Below are 18,009 nucleotides of genomic sequence, written 5' to 3' on the forward strand. Positions count from 1 at the left end.
AAGTCATAGACTGTAGAGATATTTCAAAACACTATGAAGCATTTGTTAGTTAATTTAGTCTAATACATGTTGCTGTCTTAATCGTTTGAAATTTTGAATTGTCCTTTTCTTTTGTCTTATGCTTTGATGCTTTTATGTGAAGCACTTTGAATTGCCTTGTTGTTGAAATGTGCTATACAAATAAACTTGCCTTGCCTTGCCTGTCAGCTACAGTACTTCTTGTTTTATGATTATTATGTTAATCAATAAATTATAGCACTGTCCATTGACTAATACTGGGTCTCCATCCTTCTGGCCACACGGATATAACCTTGACCTGAAACCCTGCAGCCTATCAAACCTGCACTAAACAAAAGACAGGAGAGTTTCCTGTTACAGTCCACTGATGAAAGGTCACAACTATTTATGATTTATTAAGACAGGAAGCAAAGTTGGATAATTGTCTACATAACCCCTGAAATCTGTATCGAAATAATCCTTCCCCCCTTTTTTTTTTTTAAATTACTGCTAGTGATGACAGGATAATATCAGTAACTGACATTTGTTCAGGACTCTGAGCCTTTATGTAAAAGGAAACCTGGAGCTGTAGATTGATCTGCTGCCTGCTGGACAGATCAGAGGATCACCCAACAAGGAGAAGCACACTGTGCATGCAAAACAGTCATGTTATGAGCAATTTCCATTAAAAAAAAATGTGTAAGTGTCTGCAGATGAAGTTTGCAGCAGGCTTTAAAAGGCAATCAAACATTCATCCTATACTGTTTTTAGTTATGGATGTATAGTGAACAGTATTGGTACATCATTTCTTGAAAATGTGAAAACAAAGTAAGGTGGCGAAGCTTGAAGAATCTTCGTCAAACTTTACAATTCCTTCCTTCTTCAAGCAGAGTTAATATAGCAAAGAACTCCTTGTCATCAAGTCGCCTTTTATTCTAAACTCCTATATCACTATGTCACTCCTATATCAATTTATTGTAGCTCTATTTTGTATTTGATTTGTTTGCAGAGGACAGTTTATTGTTGTTATTAGCCTGATTAATTGAATATCGCATTTGCAGTCCGGTGGCATTATAATTTACATTAAAATACTTTTTGACTGGCTGGTGATATACTTTTTTTTCCTGAAATCTCAAAACGATCAATAAATTGATCCTATACTAACTAAGGCCATAGCCTTTTTGGAGCCAACCCCTGGTGGCCCTTGGTGGAATTGCACTTTAGGACACTTCCGCAGTAGCCTGGGAGCTATAGGTCAACTTTTATATACAGTCTGTGGTGCAAACCATTAACTGTAACTCCCATTCAACTTGTCTCATAAAATTCTCAGTCAATAAAATTTCTTCAAGAGTTATCTTAGTGTTGTTAGCTAAAGTCACCCCTTCTTATTAGTTTTTTTGCCGGTCCATCTGGAAATAATCCCGTCATTAATTTGAAAATAAGCTTCAAAAAGGTGTGTTTTAAGGGGCGTGTCTGTTTGATTGACAGGCCTGTGGTGCAGTCAGGTTACAGCTATCGGTGGGTGTCCAATTAGAACGAGTCAGATCCCCCTGTCGCTCCCCCCCAGCTCGTCCAAATATGGTCACTTCCTGGTCCAAACCACTCGGGACTAGTAAAATGGTGCCAGCCAAGATCCGAAGTCGAGGCTTCATAACGGCCGTTCACAAACCAACAGGTGACGTCACTGTTGGTGGCCACTTGGTACAAATGCTAATTTTATTTTGCAGCACACAGACAGAACAAACACTGTAAGGACATTTAACAAAATACTCTAATTGGAATAGAATCGCTTACTGCACCTTTAAATACATACTGGAGCACCTAAAGTGTGTAAATCCGCAGCTGAAAATAGTCATCAACGAAAGTACTATTCACTCCTGTGTGAGTAATGTTTGCTAAAAATGACACTGCCAGGCTGTTTTAGGAAATTATTTAAAAGTAAACACAACTTGCTTTTAAAGTTGATGTTTTTTTTATTGTTTCATGTGATTTATTAACAATAACAAACACAAAGAATAGGAAATTGCAAAACCGGAAATCCAGTGAATGTACTGTAAAGATGTCCCTGTTAAAGACACTGCTGTCCATACAGTACATTCAAAGCAGCCCGCCACACTGACTCTGAATGCTGATTTATGTTGTTTACTCTCCAACCAATCAGTTGCGAGCCACAGTAGCTTGTAAACAAACCAGCAGGGGGACAAACCAAGATTTACACCATTTGATACCCAGATCACCTTCACTCCCTTTGGCAACATTCTTCACAATGACAAAATCTTTGGCGAACAGGCAGCAACTTGAAGCGCTCGCAGTGCCCCGACGTTTCCTCTATTCTTCAGTTTCCAGAGGAAAATACGGCCAATGCTTCTTGTGAGTCGTGTAGCTCACCGGGACTCGAGGGGGAATTGGCCGACACCGTTTGTGGGCAGGGCCAACAAGAAAACAGCTGTCTTTCTCATCAGCTCAATCCAGTTTGTTGAACCCCCTTCTTTCTTTCCCTGCACACTCTACACACTCTACACACTCGACACACTCTACACACTCGACACACTTGACACACACCCTGTCTGATGGATAGCCAATCACCTGATGCTTTTAGCACCTTGTGAACATGGCACACAGCTGTTCCTTGTCAAACAGTTCCGGTTTAGATGCGTGTGGCAAAGCCAGGCTTGGAAACCCTGGTCTCAATTTAAAACTAAATGTGATTTTAAGATAAATTTGGCAAATACTGAATATTTAAACGTGTATTTAAGGTTATTTATCCAACCATGTCTGAGTTGAGTTACATTTTCCAGCTAAAAATTAAGACGTGAACAGGTACTCTATGCCATCAAATTCGTTTTTCAGAATTTTAGGGGTGTCAACTGCTGGTAGTGGTACGATTTTTTTTTCTTGTGGAGGAATGTCTTTCCAAGTTGTCACTTTTGGGAAATCTATTGCGAAATATGTACCATATTCGATGTATATGGGGTTTCCATGTGGGGCCGGAAACATATTAAGTTGCATTACACTTTATAATGGGACTAGAGTGGTGATTAGGAACTTTCAAATCTCATTGGTGCTACATAAATATTGCACTTTAATCTCATGTAAAATTAGCTCTGTTGGCAGATTCCAAGTTCCATCCATAAATCAAGAGGTGTTGACCTCAAGTTTCTCTCTAAATTTACACTCGGATAACCACCTACCATCACGACCACCCACGGTGACCGTCACACACAGGTTTACTCCACTTTTTTTTTTTTATCTCTCTTTCTGTACTTTTTGCTGTGGACACTTTGACTCAAAGATGCTGCCGATTCCACAAATCAAATGTTGTTTTTTTAATTCAATTTCTTGACTCCGGTTTTCTTTTTACACAACAATAGTTATAAACTCTATTCTTACTTTTAATTGCCTAGTAAAACAGCTTACTGTGACTCTAGTTTGGTGCTACCAGAGACTGCAATAAAACACAACTTTTATGATCTTGCTTAGAAGCCACTTCTGAAGAAAGACACACAGAAAAAAATTACCTTCAAACAAGCAAAGTCATTTTTCCTTATCTGCTCTCTGGCATCTTTTTTACTCTGGGTAAGACACTTTGAGATATCTAGAACAGAGAGAATCACTGGAAAATATGAGAACTTGTGAACATGGGTGTAGTTCTCCCACAGCCACAAAAGCCTGAGAGGATGGCTATGGGAGAGGGCTGACAAAAGGGGGAGGGAAATTAGGCCCAGCCAGCATTCTTCTCATTTAAAGCTGTAACTACACAAAAAAAAAAAAAAAAAAAAAGCACTCACGCAGTCGGGGCTGGGTCTGCTTGCTAGTTACAAGGAGAGGCACTCTTGTATTCATGGTGGTGCAGTGATAACCTGAGCGGGTTTTTTTTTTCTCATCCTTTTTTCCCCTTTTTTCTTCGCACACAAGGACGGCTCATGTCTGTATTATAGACATGATGAGCTCTGTGCATTTAAGGACTTTCCTTTTCCTGCTCGTCTCCGGTGCTCAGGTTTTGATTGTTTCATGTCAAGATGGGACGAGTGGTAAGTGAACTCCTCAAGCTGTTTATTTTAACACCTAATCACTGCTGGTTGAAATGTGTGAAGGTGTCTGACCTTCAAGCATTAGCTCCGACTTTGTTGTTTGCAAACTCTGAAGCAGAAGTTGAGTCCTTTTTGCTTCTGTTTGAAACTAATACAGAAACTTTCTTAAAGTGTGATTTTGATGAAGGAAAAATCTACTTACAAAACAGTTTTGTCAGATTGTGTTAATTTCCTGCCTCTTTTGTTGGATTTTGTACAAGAAAACTTCATTCTTAACTTAATTCAAACACCATCTCCGCTATGGATGATTGAGACAAACCTTACTTGGTCATTGAAAAGCCTCTCTAGCGCTAAGACGCGTTACATGAGAGGAGATTAGCTCTAGTGTGGATTATCTGCAATTGGAAAACAAGCCCCGCATGTGAAGAAACAGACCCTGCGTACATCTGTCAGTGATTGCATGTGATGTCACCCTGAGGCCCTGGAAATGTGCAGAGCATGCAGGGGAAATGAGCACCTTTGTGTTTTTCTGCATGACTCCCGCACCACTCCGACACTTTACTCATTAAAGCCCCCCCACCACCACCACCACAACGTCCGTCCGTCCTCCCCCCCCTTCCCTCCTCCCGCCTCCCCCTTTCGGACCGCATCCTACATCTGCGAAAAGAATTTCAGCACCACGGCTCACTGAGGGAACACTGGCTGCGAGTTAATGCAGGGCAGATGTGAGGAGACATGACAAGCAGAGGAGATGCTGCTGGACTCTCTGAGTCACTGCTGATGTCTTCGGCTGGAACACCTGAGTGTTCTTGTTTGACTTGAGCTGTGCTTCCACCTCTTTTTTTTTCCTCCAGCAGGAGTGTTCGATTCCTTGTGTCGTCACTGGGACCGTGTTGTTTCTACGTGTGACGTCACAGGCCGCGCTGAGCTGTGGAAAGTTCACGTGACGGGCTCCTGATGGAGCGTGGAGTTATACGCTGCAGCACAGACAGAATAGTTTATTTATTTCTAAAGCTGTCTCTCCCTCTGGATATTGTAGGTTTTTCTTTCATTATATGGTTAACTACAATGAGTTTGCTTTTACTCTTCAGGTTCAGTTTCACATGAAGCAGACACTGTTGTGTGACACTAGATAGAGCGCCAACCTGTGATGAACGCAACATGCCTCATCCTGTTTGTGCACACACACGATCTAAACTGAAGAAACAATCGTACACGGACGCTGCCATTTATCAATCAGGATAGTTAAGTTCCCTTACACTGAATTATATGATGAGATGCAAAAATATGACACTATACACATCTCTATAGGTTTCTACTGTTGTGATATAACCAATGAAAAATGCTTTATTTTAAGCAGCTCGTGGGTTTTGTTGAGGTTTTGTCTGTCCGTCTTTGTTCTCATGAAACAGCGCGGTGATCCTGTCGGCTTCTTTCCATAGAATAGTGGTGGGTGAGGTGATTGCATTTCCACCAAATAAAAACAGTGGAAAGTTCATGGTTTCTGTAGACTGAAGGGAAAATGTGGTTCACCAGCGCTCTGACACAATGTTTTTGTGTGTTTGTGGGGGTCGGGGGGGCTTTTCAGCACACAATGACCAGTTATATCTGCGCAGGATTGGTTTTTAATGGCATTTTAGATTTCAGAGGCTAATTTTTCCATCCATTATCTGTACCTCATTCATGCTGTAGAGGGTCACGGGGGCTTGGAGCCGATCCCATATGCCATTGGGCGAAAGGCGGGGTACTTCCTGACAGGTCACCAGTCCTTTGCTTGGCTAAAACAGAAAGATATAAAGATATAAAGTAATTATTCCAGCACAAGAGACTCCATCTGTGATGTTGAATATGCCCAAGGCGACAGCTCCCACTGTTATTCCACTTTACTGAAACTTTTACAGGGAAAATTGCAACTTTAAATTGAGTGTGGTGGCCTGTTGATGAAACTACATAATTGTAAGCAGACACCATGTCTCAGACACCTTTTTTTTTATGTTGTTCTGAAAAACTAAAATAATTCAGCGAAAGTGTCTGTTGAGGACACTGAGATTCTTGGAAAAGTTTCTGTGGGACCAGATTTTTGGTGGAATTCAAAAAAATAAAAAAATAAAATAAAGAATAAAATATGTTACTTTGAAGACTGAAAACATGTTCAAAGCAAATGTTGAACATTTTCATCGGTTGGGTTATACAGCCTCAGATTAGAGTCATATGCCTGCGCACATGTGTGGAAAGTTTGCTTGCAGAGGAACACAAGTTGGCAAATGAGATCAAGGAGCAGACTTTAAGCTCACAATTGGAAATGGTGACGCCAGCGTAGATTACCGGGATGAAAAAATATGGAGCATCCCTCAAACAAAACCTGCATTGGAAGAAGTGTTCGAATAATATTTGGTTTAAGGATGTGAACATGGAAAAAAAAGCAATAAAAGGATTGACTCCAATAACAAAAAAACAGCAGTCTGTGCCCACAGTGTTAGCCAGAGAAATCATGCCTCAGTCAGTGTGTGTGTCTGTGTGAGTGTGTGTGTGTGTGTGTGTGTGTGTGTGTGTGTGTGTGTCTGTGTGAGTGTGTGTGTATGTGAGAACATGACTCCTCCTACACTCTGTCATAGCTGTAAAACATCTTCAAAGATGCTTTGCGCCTCACATCAAAGAGCCTCGACACCTAGTCTTCGTGAAAACCAGCGGCTTACTCTATTTGCAGAGTCACATTTTCTCTCATCATCTTCAGCTTTTTTTTAAAATATTCATCACAGCCAAAGAGGTTTTTTTTTTTTTTTCCCTCTCGGAGAGAAAACACGTGAGCAGAAAGCAAAAAAAACATTTAAAAAAATCTGGCATTCCAAATCAACAAACCTACATGAGGTCACCCCCGTCTCCCAAATTGGTTCCAGTCGCTGTTGCCACATCACTGACATCGCAACAAATGAGCTGTTTTCTACCAAAAGCTTAAACGTCTAAACATGTGAATTCAACCAGGTCCACAGACGGCTTTGATTAGAAACACATGCTGCATTTTTGAGCTATGACTTGATTACATGCCTCTTTTCTTCCAGAGTAAAAGGGGGTCGAGCTCGCCACATTGTACAGTACACGCTCGAAGAGGTCTGATCGGTCGTCTGACGCGACGTGAATTTGGGGATTTGTTGTTTGCACAGACAACGGAGCTGATTATTAATGTTAAGGTTGTTAATGCAGTTGGCTGGTGCCTGTTGAGGACTGCTTCATGGGAACTACTTATAAACCAAATTATTGCAGTCAGCAAATGGAGGATTGGGGTGAAGAGATGATTTCCAGATGTTTAAAAAAAAAAAAAAAAAAGCCACTTTGCCAGTATTTGAAAAAGAAAAGAAAGTAATAGAAATAGTTGGAAGGGGAGGAAGTTAAAACGACTGATATAAAACAATGTGTCAGTGTTCCTTTGCGGTGATTTGAGAGTGGACAGATGTGGCTCGTGGTTTGCCCAGAAAACTCTGAAGTGGACGATTTATCTCTTGCATCTTCACAGGTTCAAGTTAAAGTAACTGTTTGCTCAAAGGCTGTGCAATTAGGGCTCCTCCTGACATGTTTCCTGGTGCTTGATTGGCACTTACTCAGCCGTCTGTCCTGGGATCCTCTCAGCCTGTCCGTGCAGGAGGATGACAGGACAGAACGTAAAACACAGAACAGGCCGGGCTTCCCAAGTGCTGTAATTGTCCCAATTTCATTCTAATTAACAATGTGTCAGCGCTGCTCCTCGTACACATCGTGGAGTAAGAACTTGGCCTTTGAATTCACATGATGTGTCATAGTGTCATAGACTAATTTCAGTCAATGTGTAAAACGTCTAAATTAAAGGTGCTCTACTTCAATTTTACACGTAGGTTCAGTTTACTTGCCTGGAAAGCTTCTAGAAATCAGTTGGATAATATCGGTTGTGGTTCTGATAAATAAAACAATTCTGATCACACCAGCAATGTTTTTTAACGTTATTTTCAACAAAAAGTCGGTGTTATAACCTGGAGATGTGCGGTAGAAAAAAAAGTTAGCATCATGCAAGGCGTGGTCAATTGCATTGTGGGAAATGTTGGATCCAGTATTTTTGTAGCTGTACCCATGGGGACTAAAGCCACTTTTACACTGCTGGTATTGGCTCGACTCTTCTCGCTTTCAGTACTATGTACTTTTTGAGATTTTGTTTACCACTGATAGTACCACCCTCAACATGACGCTGTAATGACCATGTCATCTTCAGCGGGACACTTACTCGCTGAACACTTGTTGGTAACCAAACAGGGGAACGTCAGCATTTCCTCAAATTACCACAGCGTGGTTTCTGTGTTTTCATTAATAATAGTCCAATGAATTAAAAAAATAAAATAAAATTGAATACGTTCTGGTAGCTTGACTGGTTACCAAAGTCAGGTTTATGCGCTCACAATGATTGTAATGATCGTCTACGGCCAATCAGTGGTCTGCAGTGTTTTCACGTCTCCTCTTAGCATCAGCTCAGCTCCATTGAACCTCCATGGCGGTAACACCAAAAATAGGACCAGGTACAATACTCTTGGACGGACTTGGACGAACTTTTGCCCAATGGAAAACAACAAAATTTGAAGAACCGAGCCAAGTCGAGCACAGCCGGTACTGTCTGTGAAAAGGGGCCTAAAAATATGTCTCAGCCTTTCTTAATTGTGTCCATTCTTTCTTAATCTGTCTCTTATGAGTTCCCCTGATTTAAGGAAGTACAAAACAAGGTATCCCTTTAATCGCATTAAAAATATTTTGATTTTTTTTTTTCGTTTTTAGGCAAAGATTATCTTTGTAAACAATTAAAAAGTAATATAGTCCATTCTGAAATGCCAGGAAAACAAACACGACCTTCACGATAATGCCCTGGAGAAGTCAGCCGTTGCTGGTCGTTCGCTCGTTCACTGAGTGTTGATACAGCTGGTTGTGGTTTTTCTAGGAGATCAGGAGGACTTTTTGCCTTGCGGAGCGTATCCTCGGTAGGTTGGCAGGTTTTAGCGTAATATAGCACTCCCTCCGAACATGTTCCCTGTCGCTCCCCTGGTGACTGTTTCAAAGGCTGCTGGAATTGCTTTAAGTTGTCTAATTTCACGAGATGTTATTTCCCATCTGAGACCCTCTCTCTCTCTCTCTCTCTCTCTGTTGAAGTGTTTTGGTGCAGGTAATGATTCAGCAAAATCAAATGACAGTTTCTGTTGAACTGAACTCCCAGTTATAAATGATGATTGTCATAACAGGAAATCAACGCAGGAGTTATGCATGGTCTTAAAACATAATAATGGGACACTGCCTTTAATCTAATAACATTTTAATAACTCCCAGAGGTAACACGAGAAGACAAGACTACCTCATAAATGAAAACTATGACACTATTGTCTGTGCGCTATGCCTACTTGTTTAAACGCCACAAAATGGTGACAGCCGGCCATAATTGCAGGTTGTGGCTCAACCCAAATTCTAAGTTGCTGCTCGGGTTGTGTGTATTACAGCTACAGAGGGTGAACGAGTGGAGCTACATGGGCCTGGTGGGTGACAAGGGTTAGTAATGTGGCTCAAGATATGTTTAGGCTCTTAACAGCTTGTTGGACTGCTGATTGTCTATATAGTGAAATGCCTCATGTATGTGCGGTCGAGTGCCCCCCGGCGCTTTTCAATGCAGGTGGTCCCTGCATGGAACTGAAGAAGTGGGAGTTATGTTACCGCAGTCTGGACAAAACAAAAGTATTAAATTGTATGTTGTTGTACAGAAGAGAAATTTACAGGGAGAAATGATAAAAGCTCCATCTGCTGTTGATTTCTCTCATGAACGCCTTGATTGAGTTGGACCACTTGTATTGGACAATCCCTGCTCAGTGTCAAGACTTGTGCGCTGTATTTTTATATCGAATCAATGAAATAGTAGCCTGACTATGCCCGCCTATTTCTCACAGCTTCAGTCTTTGCCGTGGTGATTGTGTGGAATCTGTGTTCGCATTAAGGTTTGCTCAGCCACCCTGACGCATTGACTGTGTATAAAAGTGGATATAGCTTCCGAGTCTGAAAAATGAGGCCAAAGCGGAATTGCCTTCAACTGCAATACCACCGAGCGCCGCTAGAGGTGCGCTCCAAAAAGGCTTTTGCTCCATAGACTCCCATTCGACTTCACTCATTAAATACAAGCTAAAAAATGTTTTGCCACCGGGGACTCTTTTGTATTCGTTTTCTGGCGGTGAATCCAAAATGAATTCCATCATAAATTCGATATTAGGCCTCAAAAAGCGATATGTTTGGGGGGAGTTGTGCAGTCAAGTTTCTGCTATCGGTGGTTAAGGCGTAGTGTCCTCGGATTCCCAATCAGATCAGATTCATTGCTTGTTCATCCCCCCCCAGCTCGTTCAAATATGTTAACTTCTGCCTCCAAAATAGCAAGATGGTGACGGGGAAAGGGGGGGGGGTCTCTGTTGTGTAACAAGCCAATGAAATACAATCTTAAAACAACGGAACAATGGGTCATTACAATGAATGTACTGTCTTAGTGCAAACATGGGTATTCTCTAAGAGGCTCATGTTCTGAAGGAAACAATATTAGGTTTAAAGGTGTTCCAACACTCATAGTGCTGGAGTCTTTACTGCGCTTCCCTGCCAGATCTCTGAGGATATGATAGTTCTTGGAAAGTCAACTATAATTAAACTCACAGAGAGAGCATGTGTTAGCTGGAAGCAGCATCAGAAAAGATAAGGCCTTGCTAAAATTTTGGCTGCAGAAAAAGTGAGATTAATTATACGAACAAGATTCTGTGGATGAAAGGCCGACGTTTTTCCTCATTGGGTCATGGTCCGCTGCGTCAAAACAGCCATTTCTGACAGAGGTTTCTAAGTGACGGACGCGCAACGAGTCCAGTCGGGAAGTGAGTTATTCAGTAAAAAGGGGGCTTTCTTTCAGCACAATGCGAGTCTGTGTTGCCCGTTAGCCACCGGCCGCGGTGTCCAGTCAAATGTTCCCCAACAGACACGTCTCACATTGAGCCCATCCAGTGAAAAGTGGAAACGTCTGCTCGTAGATGGTGAATCATGGCCACCGTTTAACCTCGATGAGTTCAGCAAACGGGCTGAAATGCTTCTGCTGGGAAGTGGCCAAAAGAGACAAGAGCTCATGAGCTAATCATCATCTAGCAACTGGCAGCCATCGCACATCCAGCATCCTCGCTGCCTTTCAGTTATTTACGGCACATTGTGGAAAGTTAGTACATTTCAAACAGAAGAACAACAAATCCAAAACGCTGACTTGGTAATTTGCAGTCTGCTCGCTTTAAAATGATATCCACACGAATGACATCAAATACTGGCATTTTGGTAAACAACATTAAAGTGAATCCACATGGCTTTGCTTAAAGAAACAGGATCCTGCAGAATAACTTTGCAACTGCTGTGTTGTTTAGATATTTTTCGCTCAGGATTCACTTAATCAGCCGTACCAGCTCCGCAATAACAAATACGTCAGGTTTACACAGCTTGAACTGTGTTGTACAATATGTCATGTCTTTATTTACCTGAGCTACATTAGCGTGCTAACTACAGGCTGCGAGCTCCCCTGAGATCCATTTAATCTCATACCCCGTTTTGTTTATGAGCCTTCCGCTGATGTGGCCTGGTGTCTAGGGGGGGCGTGGGCTTTAAATAAGGGATCATTTCATCATAATTTTATATCAGCAGTATTCAGAGTGGAAGGGGAAGCAAAGAACTGGCAAGATTGCAGACCGGAGAGGAAAAGGATGAGAAAAGAGGAAGAGGCAGGGACAGAAGATGAAACTCTGTAAAGCTGGAAAGGGTGTGGAAGAAGTGGCAATGAGGGAAGCCCAGAGGATTGTTTGAAGCCAGTAGTCAATGGCAAACACCTCCCTGTGCATCGCAATGGTCCAACTCAAGCACAGGAAGTTGTGTCAAAGTGGAAATTCCTCTGGAACGTGTTTCATATCTGGCTGTTGTCGTTTTGTGTTTTCATGGTCAAAAGATACAACAGACGCGAGATCAAAACATTGTGTTTTGTAGGAAATTTGAACTGCAAATGTCTTTTTGTGCATCTAACAGTGAAGTTATTAAGTAAAAGTAAAGGAAATGTGCATTGATATAGATGTTTTCTTGAACGGACACACTAGCAGTTTATTTCTGGTTGGAGTCTGTCTTTTGAGATTTCTGCAGCTCACACAGCTGTTGATGACTTATTGGATGAAGTGAAAAGAAAAGAAAAGAAAAGAAAAGAAAAGAAAAGAGAAAGAAAGAAAGAAAGAAAGAAAGAAAGAAAGAAAGAAAGAAAGAAAGAAAGAAAGAAAGAAAGAAAGAGAGAGAGAGAGAGAGAGAGAGAGAGAGAGAGAGAGAGAGAGAGAGAGAGAGAGAGAGAGAGAGAGAGAGAGAGAGAGAGAGAGAGAGAGAGAAAGAAAGAAAGAAAGAGAGAGAGAGAGAGAGAGAGAGAGAGAGAGAGAGAGAGAGAGAGAGAGAGAGAGAGAGAGAGAGAGAGAAATGCCGCAGTTACTGATAGAGGGGAGGAGTCTCAGCACAGAAACGGACGCATGTCTGCCAAGAAATAATCCACAGTTTGGCACCGGTGACGCTGCATGATGAAGTTGTTCATTTGTTGATGCAATTTTTGGTGTTCTGCCATCATGTCACATGTCATGGGTGGGAATATTGCCCTCATGCTGCTCTCATTAGAAAAAAAAGAGCTCACTGTGAGAGTGTGCACAGTTACATTGATTTCCTTCAAAACTTGAGACGGTAAATAATCTGGTATTTAGAAGCACACTAGACTCAATCGACTGTATTTCGGCTATTTATACACATATATATTTAAAAAAAAAATTAAAGATGCTTTTGGCAAGACATTTATGTGCCAGCAATGCACTTGATTCACATTCAGCTACCTTCCATCGTGACTGGTTAAGACCATGTCCACCTTTAACCCCAATATATTTATGGCAGTAAATTCAACTAAATTCAAAGCTTTTAAGTGGTAAACTGAAGATAAGTGAAATCTTACACAGTTCTTGTCAACTGTCGACCCAATTGTTTCTGATAATTGTACTTTGGGCTTTAAACTCTCATTTACTTTTATATTTGTTTGTAAAGATTCAAGAAAACTTTCTTATTTCTGATAACTTGGATCTTATTTTAGAGCTTCAAACTAGGGTTATTTGTGTAACCAACATCAACGCCAAATAAGTAAAACAATGTTTTTTCAGTGAGAAATGACATTTTAAACGTGTGTCATATGTGTGTGAATCTACAATGAAATGGTAGAAGAAGGCTCAAATTTAACCATGGTAGAACAAGTAGTCTGAGTGACAGCTGCAGGGCAAAGCAGAAACGACCAAGACGTGCGCAAAACCGCACACAAAAAAAGAAAAAAGATGTGAAGTCAGAGGTAAGACTGAGCGGTACACTGTGTATGTGAAGGAGAAAGCGCATCATGTTTTAACTCATGTTAACCAATGCTTTAAAGAGGCTCAGGTGTAATCTTTGCCTTCATTCAAACACATGCTGATGAAAGAATATCTGAATAGTCAGCATCTCTGCCTCTACAAACCCCTCCGCCGCTCGCCTGCAACTCAAGCTGACACTTCAGACATATGGAAAGCTCCACCCTGCATGTTGATGCGATTGGTTGTTTTGGTATGTGACATATGAAACCCTGGCTGTCGGGATCCGTGTTTTTGAGACTGTCATAAGTATTCTGCAGTTCTTAACTGCCATTTATCTGCTTATTGCTCTCGTGATACATTTTGCAGCATATGAAAAAAAAAAAACATGGATATATTATGTGGTGTTAAGTTTACAAACTTGATCTTCACTGGAGGGGAGCTTTAAGTTAAAACATCAGCTTCTTACTTTTGTTATTGTATGCAAAGTCTCTTGTTGTAGCTGAATTGTGGAGAGTTTGAGCCTGATGGAAGTTCATGATACCGAAAGGTTTAAAAAAATATATCTTACATTATCCTAATAATATTATGTCAGCACAGTCAAACCCAGGCACTCAAGCTCTACTGAGTTTAACCGATACAACCTTTTCAAGATAAAACCTTGGGGCCACTCCTTTGCCGGTGGCCCTTCTAAACTGCCTTAGACCCCTCCTCTGACCTCATACCCTCTTTGTCTTTGTCCCGCATTCACCCTAAAAATTCAGGCCGCGGTAAACTTCAAGGGTTTCGTTTAGCAATAAAGAGAAAGTGATCAATTCTGTGACCCCTCTGGGGTTTCTGCCCACGATGAGCCTATCAGAGACGGGGCCTCAGCGTCGACCCCTCATCTCAGAGTCTTCTCTGGGCTCTCTTATCTTTAACACTGGCCGCTGCCCCGTGCAGCCATTGCATCGTTCATCTGTAAAAAAAAAGAAGTCACCTACGACTAACAGCAGTCCCAAATGCAGAGATGCTAACCATCTGTTTTTACTGAGGTAATACTAGATAACACCAGGAAGTGCTAGCAGAACACTCGATGTAGTCCACCTGGAATTAAGTCACTGTTTCCATGTCAGAGATGATACTGGAGCTGTTTTTTTTTTTGGCCTAAACATCTGCTCGGACACTGTTTTCTTCACAGGTTCAGTCTCCAAACAAACCTCTCCGTAACATTGGCGTTGTGTTCTGTTTCTTTTTTCCGTAGGACTGGAAATCTTTTGCAAAACTGCGTTTCTGTTAATACAATCATGTTTCAAAGGAGGGTCCTCCAGCAGTGTTTTTGGATGGATTGTGATGAGATTTCCTGCCTTGAAGAAGTTTGGAGCGCTGTGGCTTCAAGCCCAACATTCACTCCAATAACTACCTCCATTTATTCCTTAAATTCTCCAAAACCTTTGATTTAAGAAGTATATGCATTGCTTAAAGGACATTTTGTAGCTTGTTTAAGGGGAGCTGGTGCCACAGTGAACGCAAATAATGTTGTCTCTTTGTTGGAATTTGAACAGTATAAAGGCATTGTGGGTAAAAACACAAGCTAAATGGCAAGATTTTGACCTCGCGGAGTTTAAAATGTTAATATTTATGGCCGGACGTTCTTTGCCTGTTGGACTGCAAATACTGTACGATACACGCTGCTGCTGCTGTCGCCAAACAGCTGCATTATTTCTCAGAGAGCTTTTAAAACAACAAAATGGAGACAGAAAAAAAAAAAAAAAAAAAGCAAGGAGGGAAGAAATCAAGAGAGAAACAGACTTGAAAGAACAAGAAAGCAGAAAAAGGGGAAAAGAACAACACAGGAGTGTGGAGGGAAAGTCTGGAAAGATACAACGTGTTTTGATAGGGATAACGAGAGAGAAAGGGAGATTGGAGAGCTTGACGGGGATATGAGAAAACACAGGCTAATGCGAAAGAAAAAGTGGGATTTAAAAAAACAAAAAAGAAGAAGAAGAAAAAAAAAAGGAGCCTCCGGCAGCCATTTGGTTCAAGGAGAGGATGCAGCGTCCTTAAAACCGCTGTAGCGCTGAGGTCAGACAAAATGTGGAGGCCATAAATCTCTCTTTGCCTTTGGGTTTGCTCTTCGCCACAAATACAGGATGCCTCATAAAACAGCTCTTTACCACCTGAAGAATGATAATGGCCGAGCATGTGTGTTCCGTCACAAGTCGGCATGTAAACTGGTAGAAATGTTTCAAAGATGAAAAAAGCGTTTGTTACTTTTCAAATCGTGACCAAATGTTGTTGCACTCAAAGACTTTTTGTAAACTAGATTGTGTTGCTTTTGTTGGAGTGAAACTTTGCATGTGACAATCAATTCAGGACATTTGAAAGGGGAAACAAATGCTTGTTAATGCAACCACCTACTTTTTCTGCCAGCACCAGCAGTCTGTTATTGAAAACATTAACGCATCCCTGATGTGAGCAACAGACAGCGAGCGTAAAAGTTCTGAACATTGATTTGAAAGATTTTAACTGTTGGTCAACTCAAAACTTGACACATAGTCCCATCAAAACATGCAGATGATTTCACATTAACTTATGGGGATCTTACACCTGGTGTACACGCACGTATGCCGGTTTCAACCAATGCAGTTGTCATTTTCCCTTCCAGCCAACATGTTGTTTAAATAGTAAAGGTACTTGTGTTGGCCTCAAAATAATGTGTGATCAGGTGCATTGTGGGAGCGCTGCTTTCTTAAGGCAGCTGAAAGCGATTGACAAACAAAAACCTGCTCTTCACTTAATGTCACATTATTTCACTGTCATTTTAAGGGCACATTATTAGGACAGTAATATGTGCCCACACAGGCGTGTGCATTATGTACAAACACAGGCACATGCAGCAGTCGTATACAAACATGCAAATTATTGAAAATAAAAAGATTACAATGTGAAAGATTAATATTGTGAACATCAATCAGCTCCAGCTCATCTGCGGAGAGTTATTTTTTTGTTAACTATAATAGTAATTTGCCAAAGTGCCACCCCCCACTGGCATTTAAAGGGAATGGGAGATGACACTCCAATTGAAAAACTAAACTAAAACCCCTTTAAACCATGCGTCTTACTTTGTACTTTGATTATGTGCCGTTAAACTAGCAAAAGTATATTTTGACATGCCCTGTTTTTACATCTGATTAATCTACGGAACACGATCAGTATATCGGAAGAAAATACGTCCACAGGTACCAATTTGTTAAAAACCTGAGGAAAATCTGCAAAAGAAAACCTGAGTTCATGTTTGTTTCCATCCACTTCTGTTCTGTGAACATGAGAATCGGTCTGGTTGAGATAAACTGCTGCTGGGTGTGTAATCTTCTCGTCAGATGTCATTAAAGCGTCGCAGTGAAGTTTCCTCATCACTTCACACAGATCCGACGTTTTCATCTGCCTGATTTCGGTCTCCTCAGTGGACATCGTGCTTCACGAGCATCATGATTTATCGGTTGAGTCTGTTTACGCTGGATTCCGTCTCATTTTATTTTTATCTCGACGTCACGTTTTTCTGCTTTTCTGCCAAATGGAAAAACCTTTTCTGCTACAATTAAATATTTTCTTAAAATGTCTTGTATTTCCACTCAGAAGCTTTAAGATCTTTTCTGTCATTTGTGTGACTGATCCTTTAACATATTGCGCCACACAGGCTGACATCAAGCAATAATAATTACAGTTATTGTGTCATACATAATAATATATCAGTCAGAGGGACCAAACAAGAACTTTAATAGTTATATTTTGCTTCTGTACTTTTACTTACAATCTTTCATGCGTGACTTTTACTTGTAATAAAGTATTTTTACGTTGCTGTATTGGTATTTTTTAAGTCCAGGATCTGAAAACTTTTCCACCACAGAGCAGATGTGGATTGAGAGAACAAACCCAATAATGCTTGTATCATTCACTAAAGTTACAAATCTACAGAATCATGCTGTAAAATTTCAGATGTTACATTTCATAGATATTTGATTTTTTTTAAACACAAAGTCCTGAATCATCTTCCTTCATTGAATATCTCTGTGTTTTAATCAGTCAGAGAGAGCACATTGAGCTGGAAACATCTTTCCTCTGAGTTCCTCTGTGTTCAGAACGCACGGTTTATTCCTCCACATCTGGCTGTGTGCTTAGTTGATGTAAAACATCGGGCCGCCCTGAGGCCTTGTATAAGTTAACGGTCTGCTCCAGTAAACTGGAATGTTTGACGTCACCTATTTTTCCTTTGCTGCATAGCTACTTTTACGAGGACCAGCTGAACATCGTGTGGTTTATTTATATCAACACATTTGAAAAGTTTGGTGGAACAACAAATGTGGCGACGAGATAAAGATATGCTCCTTTCATATTATTCGTTAGCACTGATAATGTACGTGGAGTGAGTTATGAGTTGCGCTAACAGGTGTTTTATGTGTTTGGTCATAAGTTGATGACCAGGACGTCTACACTGACTGATACAGCGGTTTAAGGTACATTATTGTCTGTTTGGTGCACATCAACTTAAGACAGGTGCTGCAGCTCATTGCTGGGACTTTTGTTTCCAGTGTGTC

General features: G+C 41.0%; 1 protein-coding gene across 1 annotated transcript in view; it reads left to right on the top strand.

Annotated features, from left to right (window-relative positions):
- Nucleotides 1-3,786: 3,786 nt before the first annotated feature.
- Nucleotides 3,787-18,009, top strand: part of col5a2a (collagen, type V, alpha 2a) — a 40,856-nt gene continuing 26,633 nt past the window's right edge. The window contains exon 1 of the mRNA XM_069698837.1: nt 3,787-4,028. Within this exon, the coding sequence (XP_069554938.1) occupies nt 3,938-4,028 (91 nt within the window). The 5' untranslated portion in view covers nt 3,787-3,937. The remainder of the gene's footprint in view (nt 4,029-18,009) is intronic.

Source organism: Brachyistius frenatus, unplaced genomic scaffold, assembly GCF_029030835.1.
Source record: "Brachyistius frenatus isolate BFR_SWC_R1_liver_20210118 unplaced genomic scaffold, ASM2903083v1 Contig_28, whole genome shotgun sequence".
In the NCBI taxonomy this organism is placed as follows: domain Eukaryota; kingdom Metazoa; phylum Chordata; class Actinopteri; family Embiotocidae; genus Brachyistius; species Brachyistius frenatus.